The following is a 22191-nucleotide window of genomic DNA, read 5'->3' as shown; positions in this document are numbered from 1 at the left end:
TTGGAACCAGCAGTCAGCTATGGCAGGTAAGCTAACCTACCGCAAGCTCAAGGCCTTCCTGGGGTCAGACTGGCTCCCTCCATCCTCCCATCTCCTTTAGAGTCCGGTTCCTTCCATCTGACTTCCTGTGATGATGCAGGTGTGTGGGAGCTGAGGGCCCTTGGAGCTCACTTTAATTGGCCTGACATTTTGCTAAACAAACAAATCAAAAACTCAAACCAAACAAAGAGCCTTCTGGGTTTAATTGGCCATGGGCTTTCTCTGTGCCTCAGTCACTGGGGCCTTCAGATAGGTGGAGGGGAACCTGGGGCAGGAAGAACACCTGCCTAATAAAGATGGGAGCAGCACAATTCTTGAGGGGGGCTCTGTCACGTGAAGGTGGCATCAAAACACAGCTTGTCTCCTTCACCCCCGATGAGGCAACTTGGCTTTGTACCTGCCTCTTGTTGAAGAATTCTCTTTGAAGATGATGTCTTTTCCTCTGTGTGTCAGATGGAGCAGCAATCATCTTCTCCTCTTTTTGGTCATATTCTCTCTCTCTCTCTCTCCCTCCCTCCCCCCCCTCTCTCTCTTTAATTTAAAAAGGAGATTAAAGGTAGCCTTGTGGACGTGGTATTTTCTTCTGCTAATTATGCTTATTTTCAAAGCCTGGGAGGCAACAGCCTGGTGCTCTAAAAAGACTCCCATAGGCTGCTGGAACCACCACTAGCTGGGCTAGAGGTGGCATTGTTGTGGCTCAGCTAAGGATTGGACTTTCTAGTTTGAGTGAATTCTCATTTTATGGCTGAGAAGTCCAAGATGCAGAGAAAGGAAGAGGAGAAAGGGAAGCATGGCTGATGGCCTGCTCTGTGGACACAGCAACTTGACCCAGTGACCCTGACCCACCATCTCAGGTTCTCTGGAAAGGAGCCACTGCCAGTTCTCCCAGAGAGGACGTGGGGAGAGAGTCACAAAGTGCCACGTGTGAAGGGGCAGGGCTGGGCGCAGGGACTCATGAGCTTAGCTACATCAAGACTTGGGAGCCACAGAGGAGTGGAAGCCATTCAGGACTTGTCTTCTGGGGTGTCCAAAGACTTGGACAACGAGTTTCCTGCTCCTCCCCGTCAACTCCTGGTGCCCTGACTGGGCTGGATGGTTTTAGATGTCAGTTGGACTGTTACAGGATCCCCAGGGACCTGGCAGAATAGTCTGGGCACCTATGAGGTCTCACAGGGGAAAATGACATGTGAGTTAGTAAACTCCACTCTCATGTGCATGATGTCCAATCAGATGGAAACCCAGAGGACCAGAAAGGCAGTGGACACAGTCCCCCATTTAGAGCAGGGACTCCATTCTCCTCCTGCCTTTGGGAACCAGAGCTCTCGCTTCCTGGTCTGACCTTGGACAGAGTCACAGCACTCTGGATTCTCTGCTTCTGGGTCTTTGTTCTTGACTGAGCCACGTGACCAGCATCTGCATCCTGGGGGACTGTTTGCAAATGCCTGGCTGTGGGACCCCACAGGCTGCATTATTTTATGTTGCAGTTTTCCTAAGAAAGCCCCATCTACCACCTGCCAACATCCCTGCCGCTTAGCCCCCCCCTGAGAACAGGAGCTCTGTCTCCCTCATCTCCAGCCCCTAAACCAACCATTGCCAACAATGGCCAGATGCATACCTGTGCCAAGCACTGGATAAACCCACTGTCGACGTGTAGCCTCACCGAAACCTCACTAGTGAGAAAAAGCACACACGTTCCCCCACTCACAACTGGGTTACCCATGAGAAACCCCTATGGTAAGTGGGAAGTGCTTAAGTTAAAATGCGCTGGATACTCTTAACCCAGTGCGTCTGGTGGAGTACGGAGGGGAGGGAGGGAAGGAGAATAAAATGTAGTGCGCTACGGGGTTAGGAGCTGTCTGCTGAGCTTCCTACCTTAACCGGTAGACAGGTGTGTCTCTTGTTTACTTTCATGACGGGTGTGGCTAAGTGGGGTCACCTGTCACTGCTGTTGCCTGGCATTGGGAAAGAGTACTGGAAGAGGAGCAAAATTTGAATTTTGGAGTATAGTTGCTGCTGACTGTGTGTGGAGAGAGAGAGAGAGAGAGAGAGAGAGAGAGAGAGAGAGAGAGAGAGGCCGAGCGAGCGAGCTCTAATACTCCAGAACTGCTTCCTCTCTCTGGGCTGGCCCAGTTAACAGTGTCACAGTCCCAGGAAGTGAAGTGACTCATCCTAAGTCCAACCCTACATGAGCCAGGTCTCCCCGACACAGTCTACCTTCCATTCACGCCCCAGAGCCTCAGCCTCACCCGTGTGGCAGCACAGCAGACTCCTGTGCTGAGGAGAGCTGGGCCTTCCCCTGCTGACAGCGAGGTACAGGGATGAGCTGGAGTGACAGGTCCAGGGGAGCCATCCTTCCCCTGTGGTTCTCCCTGGCTGAGGGATGCAGATTGATTGCCTGGCTTTATTAAGGACAAAGAGCTCTTTGATGGTGGGAGGGAGACTGCTCCCAGCACGGAGATTCCACCCGCTGCCCTGGGGCTCCCTCAGCATCGATCTCCTGGCAGGGCTTTCCTGTCTGGATAAAGGCCCAGGATTGTTCCTGGAGGGAGCTCCTGGGAGGTGCAGGGCGGACTGCACACGGGCCCTACAGCTCTCTGCAGCTACCCTAGAGGGCCACTGGAAATGCCACTAGTGGCTGCACTTGTGCCCAGTCAGGGCCACACTGGCTGCCTGACCCTATGCAAAGGGCTAGACACACATGGCTGTGGGCTATTATGTCATCTCTGTAGATAGGAAAAGTACGGCTTAACAAGGTCACATGTGCTTATCAGGGTCACATAGTAGTGCCCTCAGAATCACACTTGGCTGTTGGACAGCCTCCAAAGTCTATTTCCTGACCCAGGACCACAAGAACACCTGTTCTGACATGGTTTTCAGGGACCCATGACAAAGGGTCTTAAGCCTGGATAGGAATGTAGCTCACCCAGCATAAATGGCTGTTACGGTACTTAACAGAACCCAGGGACAGCAGATAAAGAGTGGCCTCCAGGGCCATGAAGTGGTGGCTCCAGCTGGAGAATTCAGAAGCAGTCCCTAGAGTTAGTTATAGATTTGTGCTGCGCGCCCCCTCCCTGCTCCCCCCCCACACCTGCCAAGCGTCTACTTAGCCAGTTCCTGTGTCATGTGAAACAGTTTCATAAGGTTTTAAAGTTGGGAGTGAACCTCTAGGATAAGTCGGGAGACTAGAGCACAGAGAGACAAAATGGTCTTCTGAAGTCACATAGATCATTAGCTAGGCCTGGGAACCCAGTTTCCCAACCAATGGCTCTACCTACACAGTGGATACGGTATCTTCCACTTGAGGTTGTAAACACGGTGTACACACCTGAGTATGTACTAAGCAGCAGAAAGAAGTTGCTTGATTCAGGTGTTGGGATTGATATTGCCAACTGACAAGTGAAGCAAATAATTAGCACACAGCTCCCAGGGCCTGCATCCTTGACGTGCCACAGGCCAGGCGTGCCTTGGTTTTGGATAAGCGTGCTTCTAAAAGCCTCCAGGAGGCTCCCAAGCTCACCTCTAGCAAGCTTGCTGTTTCTGGACAGAACAGCAAAATCCCAAGAGGAGGATGGGCAGGCATGGGAAAGCCAAGGCTGGCCTTGGTAGGCCTTGGCAGGGCCGTGGGGGTGGGGGGCGGGGGGAAGGACTCACTCTTGACAGTGAGGAACATGGCCTTGCTGATGTCGGTGCCCACGCCGTTGCTGGCCTGGCAGAGGTAGTAGCCGATGTCCTCTTCCAGGACGTGGCGTATCAGCAGGGAGCTGTTGGGCAGGATCTGGATGCGGCCAGTGAGGGGCACTGGGTGATATTGCTGGGGGTTCCCACTCCCTGAAAGGAGGCAGCCGTTAGAGGGGTGTTGCGGCTGGGCTGGGTATGACTTAGTGCCTTCAGAAAGGCCTGATAGGGCTCGCCTGCCCACCCATGGCCGTTTCACAGCAGTCATGCCATCCCATAGTACTGGTGCCACACAGTTCCCACTGCATGACATGAAATACCCTGAGAGAGGTAAGGCCCTGACTGGCTCTGAGGCCTGGGAACAGTCGGGGAAGTACCTCAGGCAGAGCCCACCTTGTCACCGAACTTGCTGGCATAAATTCCTGGGGCAGGAAGGGAAGAGCCATCTTTCGTCCACTTGGCAATAGGCCAGGAGAAGACTGAGTTCTTATATGACAGTTCCCTGGTCACTTGTGGTCATGCCTGGGGAAGAGGCTGTCTTCTCTGGGGATCTGACGTACCCCCCTCCAATCCCAGCATCAGCCAGGTTCACTGACTATCACGTGGCATCTAGTAAGATCCCCAGTGTTGAGGCTGGGCTGGGGGAGGATTAAGATCTCAGACTACCTAGGACCCCAGGATGGGGAAGCAATACAGACTATCTTTGGGGTTACGGGAGGTCAGGTAGTGTGGGCAAGAGGACCTTTGGGGACCGTGGATGTAGCTCAGAGGTGGGGGGCTTGCCTTTTGTGCATCCTAATAAACAAACAGGATTTGGATTCATCCTCATGCTTTCCCTCCCCTTGGTGTGACTGAGAATGACTTCTAGACCACGTGATGGGGGGGGGTGTCCCCAAGCTCAAAACTCAGCCCTCCTCCTAGGGCTGGGAGCTGCGTGGAAGAACAGGTCCCATGCCCATCAGAGCTGACACCAGGTCCTCCCGGCTTTTCTTACGGACGCTGTCTGGCTCACCTTTGGCATGCTTCCACATGACCTTGGGTGGTGGGTAGCCATCTACTGAGCAGTTGAGCACACCAGCTTTGCCATAGATGCCATCCTGGTTGTTGGGCTGCACCACAAATCGAGGCGGTACTGTGGAAAGAAGGGAAGCGGGTGGGGGAGGGGGAGAGAAAGCGGCTTAGTCTCTACCAGGTCCCCAAATCTGGGGGCCTCTTCCAGTAAGATGTCAGCCCTTCTTAGCTCATTAGTGTTGAGACCAGACAGCCTGTAAAGCCAAAAAGGTTGAGAGCTCCTGCAAGCCCTGCAGTGGGAGCTCAGAGTCCCGACTCCCAAATCTGACTGTGCCAATGGCTGACCACGTAAGGATGCCCTCCACTCCAGGCCTGAAAGTAAGAGGCGTGGGCCTCTCTGTCCTTAAGAACCCGAGAGCCTGTAATTCCAACTGGAACCCTAGAGAGACACTCTTGGTGTGCCGCCATTCCCGCCCCCCTCTTTCCTGGGACCGGCCAGACCTGCTCACCACGCACGATGAGCTGACGCTCCCTGCTCACGGTGGCTGCTGCGTTGCTGGCAATGCAAGTGTAGTTGCCATTGTGCTTGAGGGAGACGCTGGAGATCTGCAGGGAACTCATGAACTCCTTGCTCTCAATGGTCACGCCCGAGCCTGAGATGATCACCTGTCCGTCCTTTCTCCAGGTGATGCGGATGGGCATGTCCCCCGAGGACACCACACAGGGGATGTAGAGCAGCTGGCCAATGGAGGCAGGTGGGAACTCGAAGGGCTGGATCAGAGGGGGCACTGGGGGACAAGGGGATGTTATGGTCAGTGTCACCCACCTTGGCCAGCTGTCCTACTTGAGGGCTCTGGCTTGCTCTGACAGGCCCGGAATCCAGGCTCCCCAGGCCTCTGGGACTTTATTCTCCTTTGAATACAACATGTTTTGGGCACGCCCTGGTGCCCTGGTTCTTGTACCCCTGTATACCCAGCCAGAGCTCCCTGTCTCTGTCTTAGCCTCTCAGATAGGTCCTTGAATTTGACTCACGTGCTTCCTGGCCCACTGCCTAGCTTGTGTATCAATTCTTATCTTAGCAGCCATCTCCCAGCCCTCTGGGGGACCTGGGGTAGATAGAGATGAGGTGTTCTGGGCTCAGGGGAGGATGGCCTGTGTAGCTTCTCTCCCTTCCCTCTCCATGACCACATGCCTGAAACCAGACGCCCCCAAACAGGTCGTTTCATTGACTTGCCCCTCCCCGTGGCCATCAGCATGTAGAAAGAAACTTTACCTATGCATGGGAGCCTCACTGAATCCGGCTACCCAGCCGTGGACCTGGAACTTGATGGTCTTATTTTACAGATGGGAAGACCAGGTTCAGAGGAGCAGTAACTGAGCTAAGGGCTGGGAGGTGACATTGGACCTTGAAACCTGATTTATCTGCTCTTCAAGTCAAGGCTCTTTTCACTAAGCGGTGTTACTCTCTCCTGAGAACCGACCCCTTTATGCTCTTACAGCAGGCTCTCTTGTCTCCCTGGGCGTGCCAAAACTGAAAAGGGAGCCTGTTATCTACCAGGTGGCCACATGGGTAGAGTCCTTCAGCAGAGCTCTCTGCACCCAGCTGCCCTCATCTCAGCCCCTGGGGAGGGGTGAAAGTGGGGGGTTGGGGGTAGGGTTCCTGTCTGCAGCCTGAGTCGCTGGGAGATGGATCCTCCTCTCTCAGCACTGGCGGGCACATCGGCCATTATCTTTATGATAACTCAATTAGGCGGCAGCAACTTCCCCAGCTCATGGGGGGGGGGTGGGGGGAGAGGAGAGCGAAAGAGACAGACAATTAGCTTAACAAGGATGAGCTCGAGTAGATGAGGTCTCCTTTCTGCAGTCGAATAATTAAATTACAAGGCTGCCCACGGTCCTCAGCCTTCTCCCAGGCTCCAGCCCACCCCTCTTTGGAAGCCAGTGATGCTATTTCACCACAGGCCTCCCCGGAGCCGCAGCCGCAGCCACAGCAGAGAGCACAGGCAGGCCTTAAAGCAGCCAGGTGTGCGCATAGAAAGCCATCTGGATCCTTGGTGGGGTGGGGGTAGGGTGGTGGTGTATCTTGACCCAGAGATGCTAGTTCAAAGGGTGTGGCAGGTAAGTAGATACTGCTTCCAGAATTCCTATCAGGGGCCTCAGCAGGCCTTCTAATGCCACCCCAACCTTCCCTCCGCTCCAGCTAGCGGGCGGGCAAGGGGGCTATCGGCATGACTTTCCATGTCCGTACCTTGCCCGGGCAGCGTACTGGGCACGGCCCCCTCCACTGCTGTGAACTCACCACCCACTAGCCAGCTTTCACCCATCTGGTTCCACACCTATCTTGGCCTTGGCCAGATCTTAGGCCCTAGCCAGATATCCTAGGATTCTGGTCATTGGTCAGATCAGCACATCCTCGTTATTGGTTGGGGTGAGACATTGTCCCTGGTCCTGTGGAAGGTTGGCTGGGACATAGGCATCTATACATAGATTTCTCTAAAAATCAGGTGCTAACAACGGTCCAATGCCCTTTTATTTAGACTTCCCAGAGAGACTGCTCTCCTTAGGTCATTTTGAATGCCCCTGCCGTGTGTGTGTGTGTGTGTGTGTGTGTGTGTGTGTGTGTGTGTGTGTGTGTAGGTCACACCTAGGCCTCCTTAGGTTTTTGGTAGAATTGTTTCTGGAAGCCTGTGCAGGCCTGACTGTCACCATCTTCCTGGGCTTGGAGCTAGGACTTGTATAACAGGAGTATTTACTCGGTAAAGATTGTGGGCACCCAATAAACGCATCAGCTATGTAAATAAGTGGATGTAAGTGTTGGGTATCACCTCTCAGGATGACCTCAGGAGTTTTCCTGTGTGGTGGATGGGGGTGTGGCCAACACGGAATGAGGGGTCATCTGCAATAAGAGGTACTCTATCTTCTCTCCTGGTGCTATTGCTCTGTGAACCCCTGTCTGGAGCTTTTCTTTGGTCCTTCCTAGGCAGCCAGCACCTATGCTGGGGGTTGGTTAGTGATGTGGGTAGGATGGCCCAGGCCTCCTTCATATCCTTTGAGTCAGATGACCAGACAACTCCTCAGAGGTCCAGCATACCAGGATGCTCCCTATCACACGGCCACCATCAAGGTCTGTGTGCCACTGTGGCAGAAGCTGTTGGCTGCAAGTTGAAACAGCCCCTTCTGGAGGAAGGACAGATGCTTATAAAAGTGGGCAAGCTTGTGAAACTTGGAAGATTCATGAGGCTTTCCCCAAGGTTATAAAAGCAGCTGACAATTGCTGGTTCTGGTAGACTCCCTCCTGACGAGCTTCAGGGGTGCAGCTTTCCTGATGTGGGTGCTCCTGTGAGCACCCTCTGCTTCTGTAAATAATCCCAATAAACTTTCTGCTTCACCAAGCTAGACTTGAGTGTAATAATTCCTTTGGTCTGTTACTTCCGTGCCTTGGGGGGAAGGTGGGAAGTGGACATTTGTTCATTCTTCTAGGGAAAAGGGGGAGGGAAGAAAACCAGGCTTCTTGGCTGCTGCATGGCCTAGTTAAAGCCCAAGAGGAGAGCAGTGGGCAAGGGGATTCTCAGCAGTGTCGAGATATTTGATAAAAAACATGTGATTTTTTTTTCCAAGACAGGGTTTCTCTATGTAACCTTGGCTGTCCTGGATTCGCTTTGTAGACCAGCCTGGCCTTGAACTCACAGAGATCCACCTGCCTCTGCCTCCCTGAGTGCTGGGGTTACAGTTGTGCAGTCTCAAGACTGTTGTGCCTGTGATCCTACACTTCTGCAGTAGCTGCCTTGGAATATCATATAACTGGGGGCTTTTTTCCTGGAGCAAGGTACCCACCAGTGTTGAGGCTGGAGGGCAGGCTGTCTACAAAGATGAAGCAATTGTGGCAGTTCATGCGACATCTGGCCCCCATAAAGCCTTTATGGATACTTGCTCGGAGTGTCATGCGGTGCTGACCACCAGCCCAGCCCATAAAGGCTTTATGGCATCTCTTATCATCTGTCTTTGAGGCTGAGCTTTTTATTTCCTACACCTGCTTGCAGCGTGTGCACTGTGGGAAGTCAGATCCTCTCTGTCCACACAGCACGGACTCAGGTAAGATCTATGTCTGTGGCCAGGACATCTGAAGTCCAGACTCTGTCCCTTACTCAAGCAGCCATGGGCAAGTAGCTGGCCTCTGCCTGAGCCTTGGTTTCTGTTGTGGGTAGAGACAGGAAGACCACTGGGCCTTGTTGGCCACTAGTTTAGCTCCAGGTTTGGCAAGAGATTCTGTCCCAAGGAAATAAAATAGTGAGCAAGAGGAAAAGACACTGAGGTCTTCTTCTGGCCTCTGCATGCATGCACAACACATATGACAACACACATAAATGTGCATCTCTCTCTCTCTCTCTCTCTCTCTCTCTCTCTCTCTCTCTCTGTCTCTCTCTCTGTCTCTGTCTCTCTCTCTCTCTCTCTCTCTCTCTGTCTGTCTCTGTCTCTCTGTCTGTCTGTCTGTCTGTCTGTCTGTCTGTCTCTCTCTCTCTCTGTCTCTCTGTCTCTCTCTCTCTCTCTCTCTCTCACACACACACACACACACACACACACACACACACACGCACCACACCAGACACACACACCAGACACAAAATGGACAGGCCAGTTAATTTCACAAGCATGACACTGAGTTTCTAGTTTCACTAAATCTAATTATTCTAAGAATAAGCACGATTTACTTCAGTTTTTATCACAGCCATCCCTTCCTAGGAAAGGCCACCCCTGACTACAAGGTCCCTCTCTCTTGGCACTCTTATACTCAGCCTCAATTTAGATTTAATGCTATACATTGTACACACCACCCGTTTATCCCTAAGATGCAAGCACCTGGGGTGGGGGTGGGGGAATTTTGTGTGCTTTGCGCACAGCTGTGTTGGTGAACCGGCAATAGCACCGGAAGCATAGTAGGTGCACAGCCAGTCACTGAGTGAATAAACCGGCTGCCAGTGCTTCCCCATCCTTATCACCGTCACCATCACCATCACCAGCTTCATCTGTCCCCAGAGGAGGTTGCTTGCTCTGTGTTCCCAAGGAAACCTGGCTGCAAGCAGAGCGTTTCTCCAGAGGGTGTCATGGTGGAAATAGGCACCGCTCCTCCTGTGGAGCCTGTGGTGCCCCCTGCCTGTGGATTCCTAAATCACCTTCAACAAAAGCAAGCATTCAGGCAGGTGGGTCGTTTATGTAGCATCTCCCACCACGAAGCTATGCAGGGACTAAACAGGGACATATGTGCGTGGGCCTGGGGTAGGGGCCTTGGATGGCAAGTGTGTGTGTGTGTGTGTGTGTGTGTGTGTGTGTGTGTGTGTGTGTGTGATGAGTGCCCTCTTCCACTGGCTTGCTCTCCATGTCCTCAATCCAGTCAGTCAGGGTGTGCCTCAGACCTTTCAGTGTAGCTTTGGAGGCTCTCGGAGAGTCCAATGTGGGGTAGAGACATTTCCCGACAGAACCATGCCAAGAGGCCCCTGTTGCCCTGCTCCTGCACCCAGAGTCGAGTTTGTGATACATTATTTTTCAGCTGCCGAGGACCCCCAAACCCACCAAGTCTAGATTGGTTCTGTGTGCACTCCCCTTAGCATCCCGCCAAGGATCTGTCCGGAAGCCCAGCGACAGGTGCTGACTCTCTGCAGCTGGTTCCCCTGCCACTCAGTGCTGCATGTGCCAAGTCCAGGAATTCCTCAAAGCTGCATCTTTTTCTTCTATCTCCTACTTCTCCTGCCTTTCTGTGCCTCGCAGGAACTCTTGAGCAATGTTTCTCATAACCACCCGTGGCTGCCTTTCATGGGTCAGGGATGCCGTCTGACAAGAGAAAGAATTTGTGCACACCTAACTGCTCACATGCATGTATATGAATCTGCCCCCAGCACGAGCTGGTTAGTGTGCCACTTCTGATGCTTGATTGTGCAAGTAGTTTATACACATGTGTGCACCCCACACACCTCTGAACACACGTGTATATGCGTGCCGGGTATGCTCTGATCCTGGCTCACTGATTGAAAATTTCATTAGCAGACAAGCAGTCCCCAGAAGGAACGGAGTCAGCAGTTGTTTTTCCAGCTCACGAAGCAGTAGCGTTGGTTTGGCCGCACCTGGTCCACCAGTCTTGGCCCCACAGAACAGTGGGGGGTTGGGGAGGGGGATTGACACACTATCGCAGGCTTCCAGTTCCTGTCTTATTCCACCTCATCCTGTCCTGTGCTGTTCCAGTCTGACCCTCCAACTTCATGCCTTTTCCAATATCCAGTAGCCATAGGGTCTGGAGCGTTACCCCCTGCACCCACCCCTTCCTCCCTGGAGTCAGGGCCCCTTGCCATGCCCAGGGGCGCCTCCTCCTCCCCCCTCCTTGGGGAGCTTTTGGAAGAGCACAGCCGCTAATCAAGCAGCGTGATCATAATCAGCTTTGATGGGCTCTTCTGCAAAAGTGCATTCTAATGAGGTGGGGGAGCTGAGCCCGAGAGGGTGGTGGTGGGGGGGGAGGAGCCGAGCTTTCAGAGTGGTGGGGGAACTGGCTTACAGGCCTTCACATGAGTGTCTGGTTTAGTGAGAAAACAGGGGACTCACCCCTCCTAGGGCTGCATACCGGGTTTTTTTTTTCTAGACCCTGATGAGGAGGAACAGGAAGGTTTACACACAAGCTTGTATCACACACAGATACCCTGACAGACAGACAGACAGACAGACAGACACACACACACACACACACACACACCCCACACAATAGACACAAACACAGATGCACACACATGCAGGGGCACACAACAGACACACACAGGCAAATACACATACATACAGATAGACTCAGACAGACAGGCACACACATACAAACACACATACCCAGACACACACACACATACACAAACACAGGCACATGCATACAAACACATACATTTAGGCACACACACACACATGCACATACATACACACACGCACGCATGCGTGCACACACATATGCACACACATACTCTCCACCTCTCCCCTTGGGCTGGGAGATATTGCCACTCTATACTATCACTACAGGTCCAGTGAGTTTCTGAGCCTGAATGCATCAGATTCAATTCATTAGAACAGATCACTCCCTGAATGGGGCTGAATAATTGATGAGCAGAGAGCAGCTTTCAGGATGTTCTGAGTACTCCGAGGCTTGCTGGAGCCCTGTTATTATTGTTTTTTTTCTTTTAGCTGACAAACCCAGCCAAATGCTTGCTGGAGCATTGGGCCCGGGGAGCAGAGCAGAGGTTAGATGTTTTAATATGTGATGTTTACACTGTACGCTCTCGGCCCATTGCTTGTAACAGAAATGGATACAGGCTCCTGTGATGCCCAGTGGGGTGGAAACAGGGCAGGCAGAACTGTGGCGCATCATTACCAAGTCCATTTTCCCGGGTGTGGGATGGGGACGGGGTCCTGGAGTGTGGGCCCCTGGGCTGCCCATAAAGGGCGTTAGGTAGGAAACGCTCTAGCATCGCCATAGCCGACAGCAAGGAGATGGTACTGCCAATGTGTATCCCAGCTCTCTTTCTCAGGCCCGAGGTAGCCACAGAGGCCCAAGTTCTTGGAGCTCACAGGGTGGCTCCCGATAAGTTACTCCAACCCAGACTAACGTCTTTGAATTCAGTTCAACAAACACGTGCTGTCTGGTGCTGTGACAGGTGGCAGGGTGGGTGCACAGGACGTGTGTGACCTGGCCCTGAGAACTGCTCTGGGTGAGGCAGATGACAGAAAGATAAGAAGCATGGCGGGGGGTGGGGGTGGGGTGGGGGGTGGTTGGGGTCTTGCTCCACCTTTCACTGAAACTGTCTGGTTCTCCGGCCTTCCTATCCGTGCGGTCATTGTCCTCGCAACTCTCTTCCTACGCACATGCAATGTGGCTTCCGGTGTCAGAGCAGGGAAGACTCCGGGGCTAAGACCCTCAAGGGCTCCCAGTGTGGTGGGGTCCTTCTCGGCCTGGACCTGTGCTCTTGTCTTCCTTCCCACAGTCCGTGGCCTCTGCCTGCCTTTCCCTCCCAGGCTAATTGTCCCTCCCTCTCTTCTCAACAGGACATGGGAAGAGGTGTTTCCAGCTTCCCCTGTTTTTCTGGAGAGATGGATGCATTCAGAAGGGAAGCCCTCAGGTGACAGGGCCCCCCTCACTCATCTCAAGGGCACTGTCTCCCTTCTGCTCCCCCGCTCCAAGCACCCCAGGTTGCCTCTTCATTCTTGAGGTGTAGGCTGGGACTGCTCTTTGCCTCCTAGCTTGCATCTCCCTCTGATATTTCCTGGTCCGGGGCCTACAGGATCAACGTCCCCATCCTGCCACTAGAACCCACAGGACCCCTCACCCCATGCACTCTCTAGCTAACCCCCATGCCTGTGGATCCCAAAGAATGTATTTGGGGCTCCATAACTTGCGCTGTCCCAGGGCCAAGTGGGCAGAGGCTAGCGGCTCACACATCTACTTAATTGTCCTTTAAAACCCCTGAGAGGGTTACAAAGTCCCCTAGCATCCACCCCAACCCTCGCTCTAACCATTGGGTGAGCAAGAAGGCTGCAGTGGGTTGGTGCCTGAGCTCCAGGCCTCAGAGAACTAGCCGATGGTCTTTTCCCTATGTCTCCACAGAAGCAGGGGGTATGCACTCTGTGCCCAGGCGGGAGCCAGGTTGGTTAGTGAGCACTTCCTCTACCCTGGCCTCCTGCTGCTGCTTTCCAGTGTGGCCCTACTGAGTACCTGGTGTGGCCCTACTAAGTCCCTGGTGGCTCCTTTCTGACATCAGTGGCTCAGTGTAGGCCACCATCCCTGGCCTGAGCCTCCTGTCTAGAAAGCGTGCTGCCTCCTTCTGCCTATAGCTGAGTCTTCATGCCCCTGGGGTTAATGCTGTTTTTCCTGTAGCTTTTCAGCCTCATGTCCATCACAATCCCAGGTTCTGTCACCCTTCATCCAAAGGCCAGGCCCATTCCCTCTTCCTTGGGTTTCTACCCACTGGGGATTGCCTTCTGTCAAACACCGGTGCCGGCAGTCTGGGAGGAGACAGACAAGGGCTCTAGGCAGGAGTGGGGCCTACCTTTGACGGCCACGTGGACGCTCTGGCTGATGGAAAGCTGTGGCTGGATGAGAACGCTGCACAGGTACTCCCCCTCGTCCATGCCTTTCTGCACATCCGTCAGCTTGAGAGTCCCGTTCTCAAACACCACCTGGCGGTGGTTATCCGGCAGCAACAGGGCGTCCTTGTACCACTTGATGGAGTAGTAGGGGTAGCCAATGACCCTACAGTTGATGAGCGTGTCCCGCCCGGCGACTGCTGTGATGTTCCTCATTGCCCGGATGCTGGGGGGTCCTGGGGAGTGTCGGGGGGGAAAGTGGAGAGGAGGGGCAGGTGGCGCCATGAGCCAGTGCCATTCTGTGGTGGGATGGTTCTCCCTTGCTTAATCCCTGAGACTTCCCCTGGGGCAAGAAACTGGGTGAGGGCACAGGGTGGTGGTGGGGGGGTTGGGGGCTTTCTCTGTTAAGTGCAGAAGCCAGAATTGGGGTCACCTATGTGACCTCCAGAACGCTCTGTTCACTGTAAAATAGTTGTAAAAAAGATGTGAGCTACATGTGTCTATCACAAGGATCCGGTCCCTTACGGGACTGGGCGAGGCCAATCCATAGCCATGACAGGGAACCACTAGATTGGGTCAGGTGGGTTCTTATTTAGGGAGAAGCTGGGATTGTGGTGTCATTAGGGATGCAGGGACCTCATGCCTTTTTTCTGCTTGTTTACATTGCATACATAACCCCAAAGAACCCCCCTCCCCGCCTAGTAATAACCTATCCAAAAGGCACCAGGAAGGTATTGACCATGTGAGCCCACACGTTGCTTTCTCCAATCAGGGACATTGCATCGTGGGTACCTGAGAAGGGGGTGCATAGTGGGCTCTGACTTGGGGGTGGGTGGGAGTATCCCCAGCTGGGCTGGTTGGCACGAAGCATCATGGGAATGTGAGAAGGAAGCTTAGAGGGCACCAGGAAGGGACATTACTGGAGAATGTTCTGGAACTCCAGGGAACTAGATTGTAGCCCAGGGCCCCATAGCTCTATTCCTGCTCCAGTTCAGAGAAGGACACAGGAGCTTGGCTCAGGCATGTTATGTGGTGTGGGGGAGCCTGCAGAGGTGAATTTAGAATCCATTGCCATTTCTACCCCTTTCCTGCCTCAGGGCAGCTGTTAGCACCCTGGACAAGTGTCCATTTCTGACAGTTTCCCTGTCCTCTGGCCTTGGGTTAGAAGTCACTGGTAGGGTCCAGAGAGGGTCAGTCAGACCCAAAGGGCTCCAGAGCATCAGAGAAGACTGCTCTTACCACATTAACTTGGAGAAATGAGGAAGGGGTGGCTGACACCTTGTGGACCTCTCTCCTCCTATTCCTGCAGGCTGCCTATCTCCAAGAATGACCCAACTTGAGCCTCAGTTTCAATCTTGCACTCCTGAAGGCTTGAGCCTTGCAGTGAGAATGTGATCTCCAGGCCCCTGGCTGCCTACATCCCACGGCACATTTTAGAATTGGCTCTGTGGGGGATGCTGGGAACTCACTAACATTAAGGTTGTGTCTGCTCTACTTCTGTCTGTCTTTGTCCTTTCAAGACCCTGCTGGGGGCTGGCAGATGCTAGCAGGTGCATAGAGCAGTGGGGGCCCAGAGTGATTTGATGAGGGTGGATGGGGAGGGGAGGATGGGCAGGACAGATTGTGGGAGGGAAGAGGAGAAGGGGGAAAGGAAAATGAGGTGGATTCTATCGGACACACACTCACACACAAGAATGGTTGATGGGTCTGTGGGCAGGGTGTAGGAGGAGAGAGAGAGAGAGAGAGAGAGAGAGAGAGAGAGAGAGAGAGGAGAAAGGAGACAGAGAGACCACCACTAAAATCAAAATGACGATTACTAAGAACCACACAAGAATGATGGTGACCACAGAGATGTCAAAGGAACTCAAAAGCCTATTCTGATATTTAAATGTGGACAGGCACCTCTTACGTTTATTCGCGCCTGATATTCAGCACTGCCCACCGAGTTCCGCGCCGTGCACCGGTACACGCCCCCATCCCGGATCTGGGGGCCTGTGACGTTCATGTGGCTGATGGTGGTGCCGTCGGACATGGTGTACTGGTTGGTGCGGTGGCTTCCGTCCCGCACGATGGGCTCGTCGTCCAGGGCCCAGGTGACCGTGGGGGGCGGGGCGCCCTTGGCAGCACACATCAGTGAGAACGGCTCCCCAGGGTTGACCACCTTCTCGCTGAAGGGTGAGACGATGCGGGGCGTGCCGTCTGCAGGGAGCGAGGAGCCCCCTTCAGGGTCACTGAGTCACAGAGAGGCTATCCCCCCCCAGGCCACCCACCCAGTGAGGGGGGAGGAGGCAAAGTGGCAGCCAGGATTTAAAAACCAAGGGCTGCCACACAGAGGTACAATTACTACCTTGGAGTGAAGTGTCTGGCAAGTGCAGTGCCTTTGAGCAGGTTTCTTTATGGGTGTGTGATATGACGGTTATTCCGTGGTGAAGATTACTCCCACTTCTTCTGGACATGGTGAAGATTAATTACTGCATTCAAGATGCTCCTCTATTTAGTAATAAAGACTGCAAGGCTCAGAAGGCATTGTGTGTGAAGGCATGTGTGGGTGGAATCTAAGTGCAGGTTTTGTACTTGACCATGTCAAGGACAGGGAGTAGTGGCCTGTTAGCTCTACTAACAAAAGACCTTAAGTCTGTGGTTTAAAATCCAAGTTTCCCGGAATCAGTGTAGGTGGTGAGAGTCTGGCCCCAGCCTTAAGCCATGGCTAACTGCATAGTCTAGGATGCAACAATGCGCTTCAGGTCCCACCTTCCCACCGTGGGACGTGGAGGTGGAGGTTGTCACCCTGATCAGCCTTCCCCACAGGGTTGGGGCCAGGGGTTAAAAAAGACATAAGCACACTGTACCCCATAAATATGTATGCTTATTACATGTCAATTAAAAATAAAAAAAATATGTCTGGAGTAGCAGTGCATGCTGGTAATTTCAGCCCTCAGGAGGCTGAGCCAGGAGGATTGCCACCAGTTCAAGGGCAGCCTGGTCTACACAGTGAGACCTTGTCTCAAAAATAAATAAATAAATAATAAATAAATAAATAAAAATAAGAAAGATAAGATAATAAAAGTAGATGCTATAAATAAATAAATAAATAAATAAATAAATAAATAAATAAAATAGCAGGGCAGACGTCATAGTGTTGTTGACACTCTTCAGTGTTACACAGCAAAATGCAGATGTTTACCAGAGATCTGGCCAGCCTGCCAGCCCTGTCCCTACCTCTGGATGGAACAGACACTTGTCTAGACCTGGGGAGATCCTGATGCTTGCTTAACCTGAGAAGATGTAGCCGTATCACGTGACCGTTGGCCCTACCTCTGCCTCCTTTCTTCCCTCTCTAGGCTGGCCCTGTCTTCCTGCCTCTTACCCCCAGCCTCATTTTCCATGTGTCTGCTCTTCAGGGCCATCCTCTAAGGTGACAGAATTCTACCCGAGGCAAAGGGTTGGCCCCTCCAAGTGAAAAGGTGAGCTAGCTAGTGGGGTGCTCCTAAGTGGGGGTGGGCCCTGAAATGATGGGCATCCATTTCAAAGGAGCCTATTATCGGGATGGTGTGTTTGCTGGAAATGGAGGTGAGGGACTGGTTGAAGAAGCATTGGGTCTTGCTGTGTACAGCCCTGCGGGTAGAGGGAGGCACAGGGGTTCAGGTTCAGTGGCTGTCCAGGCCCCGAAAGGCCTTGCAGTGAGATCAGAGAAGACCCCTGGGCTTGACATCTTTGTTGAAACAGTGGTGGTTTCCCTTAGTTGCTGTGTAGTTTTGTAGTAAAAGGGATCATCTGGGGACTCACTGAACCTAAGCTTGTCGGAAGGTCGGGTTCCTGACAACCCTGAAGGCCCCTCTGCACTAATGAACAAGAGGCATCCCCGCTGTGGTTTCAGCCCGGTGCTGGGGCTCATGGGAAGGGCACTTGGGATGGGAACTTGATTTGGTTCTCATTTATTGCCTAAGCACCTTGCACTGTGCACAGTGTGAACAAGCACACCCAGAAGTGCTATGTGAGGGACCCTGGGTGGCGGCTGCTCTAAGAGGAGAGAGAATAGGGGAGAAATGGAGACCCCTGGTCAGAAACAAGTCTGTTGAGAAGAGGCCTCAGGTTGGAATGAATCCCAAAGTTCAGAGGTTCCTGGTACTACAGCCTCTGGAAAACCCAGAACCTTCAGGACCCTAGACCAACCCCTCTAACTAAGAAAGCTCTAGGAACAGTTGAGGGCAAAGGTAACTTATAACAGTATTCTTCAAAACCCTTGTTCACTGGACACGTGACCAAAGCCTTGATCCTTCAACTTCCAAATAGGGGATATTAAAAAGGACCTCTGCATAAGGCCCATGCAAAGCTGACACGAGGCCATGGTGCCTGCCTTGTGTGTACTGAGCACTGGACAGATGCCTCTCAGGGGACTGCGGCCCCACTCTGCCCTGCCACCTGCACCCACTCACCTTCCAGCACAATGACGGCAAAGTCCTGGGCTGTCTGGGCCTTGCGGGTGGCAAAGCACTGGTAGGCTCCCGAGTGGCTCTTCTGTGCTGAGGAGATGAGCAGAGTCTCGTTGCTGAGCCCGCGGATGGAGATGGCCTCACCCGGCAGCACCAGTTCAGTGTTGCGGTACCAGCGGATGGTGAACTCTGGGGAGCCCGTGAGGGCGCAGGACAGGATGACCGTGCTCCCGATGCCCGTCTTCAGCTTCTTTGGTGTCAGGGTCACGTGAAGAGGGTCTGAGTGGGGCCAGGTTGGGCAGATGTGCAGATAGGCATAGAGGGAGGTGGGGGAGGGAGGAAGAGGGTAGAAAGAGCTTACTGTGATGGCTAGATGGACGGAGGCCACAGAGTCCAGTTCTGCAAACACACCCATGTGCGATTTGGGACTAGAAAAACCCCCCTGCCCTGAGCCTCAATGTACTCATGAGGCACCTGTAGGTACAAGCCAGGGTTTTCTGTGGACTCTCTTGTTCTGATAACGTCTATGTTCCTAAAGTGGGTCAAGTGTCAAGGCTCCCTCAGCTCCCCCAGAAGTATGGGGCACACTTTCACCGCCCCTCCCCCTATCAACCCATGCAGGCCACCAGTCCCCTGCTTTCTGCTATCCTGATGTCCTTTACATCCATCATGGAACCCATCAATCCCACAGTCTACCCCCGCTCAGAACTTCCACGGATCCCCCAGACTCAGCATGCATTCAAGGCAATGACTCCCTAGCCCCCTGGGGCAGAGGCTTTCATCACTTTTCGAGGCATCTGCCTCCTCACTGTCATCTTTCTGTTTTAGCATCTCTGTGATTTGCATGGGGGGGTGGGGCGCAACACCCACCCAACATTCCAGTTAAACACACACCAACTGTTAAGGCATTCTGGGCTGTGGGGAGGATTTTGAGTCCAGAGGAGTCAGGTGGAGGCTGCAAGGCCAGCAGAAGCTCTGCTGTGTCTGTGGCTCACGAAAAGGTGGCGAGGGGCTGTTACCTCGGCCAAGCCTTATAGCACAGTGGACTCTGCCAAGGATGGAGTGGAGTGAGCTTAGATGGCTCCTGCCCTCAAGCTGGAATGACCTCAGAAAACTGTCATGTTGGTTAAGTATGATGTTCAGGGACTCAGGCTGCCACCTAGAGAGGTCCACAGGGGTCCCAAAAGCCAGCCCTTTGGCTGCATGGTCGTCAGAAAACTCCACATATTACAGCTCAAAGGAGTCCATGCATCTTACAGATATGCTCCAGGTGAGGTGTCAACAGCCTGCAAAGAGATGCTAAGAGATGCTAAGCGATGACCCTCAGCCCCTTTGCTTTCACTGCCTCTGCCTGCCCTTCAGGGCTCATAACAGGAGAGGTCTGTAGGGCCTTCTTGCTTTCTGTAGCTCCCTGGACCTCTGGGCTCTGTGCTGCGAAGAAGAGAAGGAGCAGACTCCATATCCACGGCAGCTCCTGGTGCAGCTGGCTTGGCTGTCTCTGTTCAGTGTCTGGTCTTATGGATCAGGCCCTTGTCAATTATCCTTAAGTACTTGGACCATCACCTTAGATGGAGATGCAGTCCTGCCTTGTGGATTAACATCAGTATTGATTCCCTTAGATGGACACAGCCCAGGGGTTCTCCATTTCATGAGCTCCCCCACAAGACCAAAATAGTCTTCTTCCTGGAAAGAAGAAGACCCCCTGACTGGAGGTCACAAGTACTGCTAATGATGCCAAAACTGAAAGGCAGGGCTGGTTTCAAACCAGTGGCCTCTCCAAGCCATAATCTGCCCTCTCAGCAACTAGGAGCTCCTCTTAGTACAGCAAGAGGTGGGAGCAGGGCCTGCGCATGGTCATAGTACTCCAACACACAACAATGAGAGAGCCCAAATGCTCCTAGGGCTGCAGAGAGAGGCTCTCGACTCACCGATGACTGTAAGGATGCCGTTGGCCTCTGCTGACCCGAAGGTGTTGGTGACCTCACAAATGTAGGTGCCGCTGTCCTCGGTGCGCAAGTCACTGATGGTCAGCCCTGTTATGCGCTTAGCCCATCGGCTGTCAGCAGGAAGGGGCCGGCCATCTTTGAGCCAGCGGATGGCAGGGATGGGGTAGCCAGAGGCAGCACAGGGCAGCTCTACTGCGTGGCCACTCCACACTTCCTGGGAGTGGAAACCATCCAGGATGGTTGGGATGGACTCTGCAGGGTCTGGAAGAAGAGGGCGTCAGTAGCTGAGGCCACACACTGGGTAGGGGAAAAGTAGGCCTCCAGACAAAAGCCCCTTCCCTGCATCTACAGTCAGCAGGTTTCCAGGGTGGCAACACTTCCAGAGGACTGTATGTGTCCTCCATGTGTGTGTCTAGACCGGTTTGAGCCCCTGAGAACCACCATGCCTGTGAAGTAGGTTGCAAGGATGGCTGGGGGCATGGCAAAGCTCAAAGTCAAAGGGACAGAAGGAACGACAAAGGAGGACATGCATGCTCTCTTCAGCCTGGTCTCAGGATGTGAGAGTGGTGTCTACATTTTGCAATTACTGATGGGTCTCTGTCTGGGCCTCAAGGCAAGCTAGAGATAACCCTGGGGCACCCTGCCCTGCCTTGAAGTTTTGGTTACGAGCCTCATAACCTAATGGCTAAACCAGCTCTTTAGTCCCTTGACCAGTCTTCTGCTCATATTCTGGGTAGGCTCGGAGTGACTGGCACATATCTCAGCATGGGAGTAAAGCAGAGAGTAGCCAGCATCTGGGAGGCCAGTGATCCCAGGTGGTTGAAGACCAAGGCCCTATCGAGTGTTATTTACGGGGGTTCCTGTTTATTCTCTCAGCTCAACTCTTCAAGGGCAGGGCTGGCCTTCTTTTCCTTGAGTCCCATCTCTGCTGCCAAGGGTCCACCAACTCTTTTTCTCCTGCATAACACCCCCTTTAAAGACAGAGTCTTTAGCTGAGGTTATATGTCATCAAGGGTGACCTTGAACTTAAAAATTGCTTTGTGTTTGTGTGTGTGTGTGTGTGTGTGTGTGCTCGTACGTGTGCGCGTGCACATGCACGTAGTTTTGAGCACATGGCTATGGATGTGTACGGCTCATGCGTTGAAGTCATAGAACATCTTACAGGAGTCAGTTTTCTCCTTCCACTGTGTGGGTCCTAGGGAGCTAGCACAGGTTGTCAGGCTTGGTGGCACTTTTACCCTCTGGGCTATCTCATTACACCATGATATCACATTTCTGACAATCTTGCCTTTATTCCAGGAGTCCTGAGATTACAGGCATGTGCCGTTATGGCCGCTTTAGTTTGTGCTTGAGATCAAACCCAGGGCATTTCCCCAAGCTCCAGGTTTCCCCAACACACCCCCTTCTTTTGCTTTTTCCTTTGTTCCTTTTCCGCTTAGCAGTCCAGCCTTCCCTCAGATGCTTGCCTTGGCCTCTTGAGTTCAGGGATTCATGGGCGTGTGCTACCTGACCTGGTATCAACTCCATCTTTTATCCTGACTCTCTCAAAGCTGTGTGTGACCCGTCCCTGCCTGTAGCTTGTTCGGTCCTCACATCCTCACTCCCGACTCAGGCAAGCTGGGTCACCCAGACACCTGGCCAGTGTGCTCTGCACAAGCCACCCTTACTCACTGTTCACAAGCCAGCCTCAGCTCCTCCCATGCACACCTCCCCCCCTCACCGCTGTCACTCTCTCTGCATTCCCATGGAGTCTCCTTCCCTCTCTCTTTTTCAAACAAATCCTTTTCTTAAAAAAAAAAACACATAAAATTATTGTTTTTTTAAAAAACAGGTAATATATGCAGGTGCAAAGCTTCAGGAAGCTAAAGAGCATAGAAGCAAAGAGGGCCTCCCTCAGCTTCTGGCCTCAGCCCGCTGTCTTGCCCCTTGAGGCTGCCTGTCTTTTTAAATAGCAGCTGCCGCAGGCCAGGCATCTTTCTTCCCAG

General features: G+C 53.0%; 1 protein-coding gene across 1 annotated transcript in view; it reads right to left on the bottom strand.

Annotated features, from left to right (window-relative positions):
- The window catches only part of DSCAML1 (DS cell adhesion molecule like 1), a 314580-nt gene that overhangs the window by 60922 nt on the left and 231467 nt on the right, over positions 1-22191 (bottom strand). The window contains exons 5-11 of the mRNA XM_084782627.1: positions 20189-20467; positions 18264-18539; positions 15730-16026; positions 13791-14063; positions 5235-5513; positions 4727-4846; positions 3691-3867 (exon numbers count right to left, since the gene is read on the bottom strand). Coding sequence (XP_084638753.1) covers positions 3691-3867; positions 4727-4846; positions 5235-5513; positions 13791-14063; positions 15730-16026; positions 18264-18539; positions 20189-20467 — 1701 coding nt within the window. The remainder of the gene's footprint in view (positions 1-3690; positions 3868-4726; positions 4847-5234; positions 5514-13790; positions 14064-15729; positions 16027-18263; positions 18540-20188; positions 20468-22191) is intronic.

This window comes from Acomys minous, assembly GCF_964271855.1.
Source record: "Acomys minous genome assembly, chromosome: 5".
Taxonomy (NCBI): domain Eukaryota; kingdom Metazoa; phylum Chordata; class Mammalia; order Rodentia; family Muridae; genus Acomys; species Acomys minous.
Note: the sequence above shows the minus strand (reverse complement) of the source record. Positions and strands in the feature narration are given on the sequence as shown.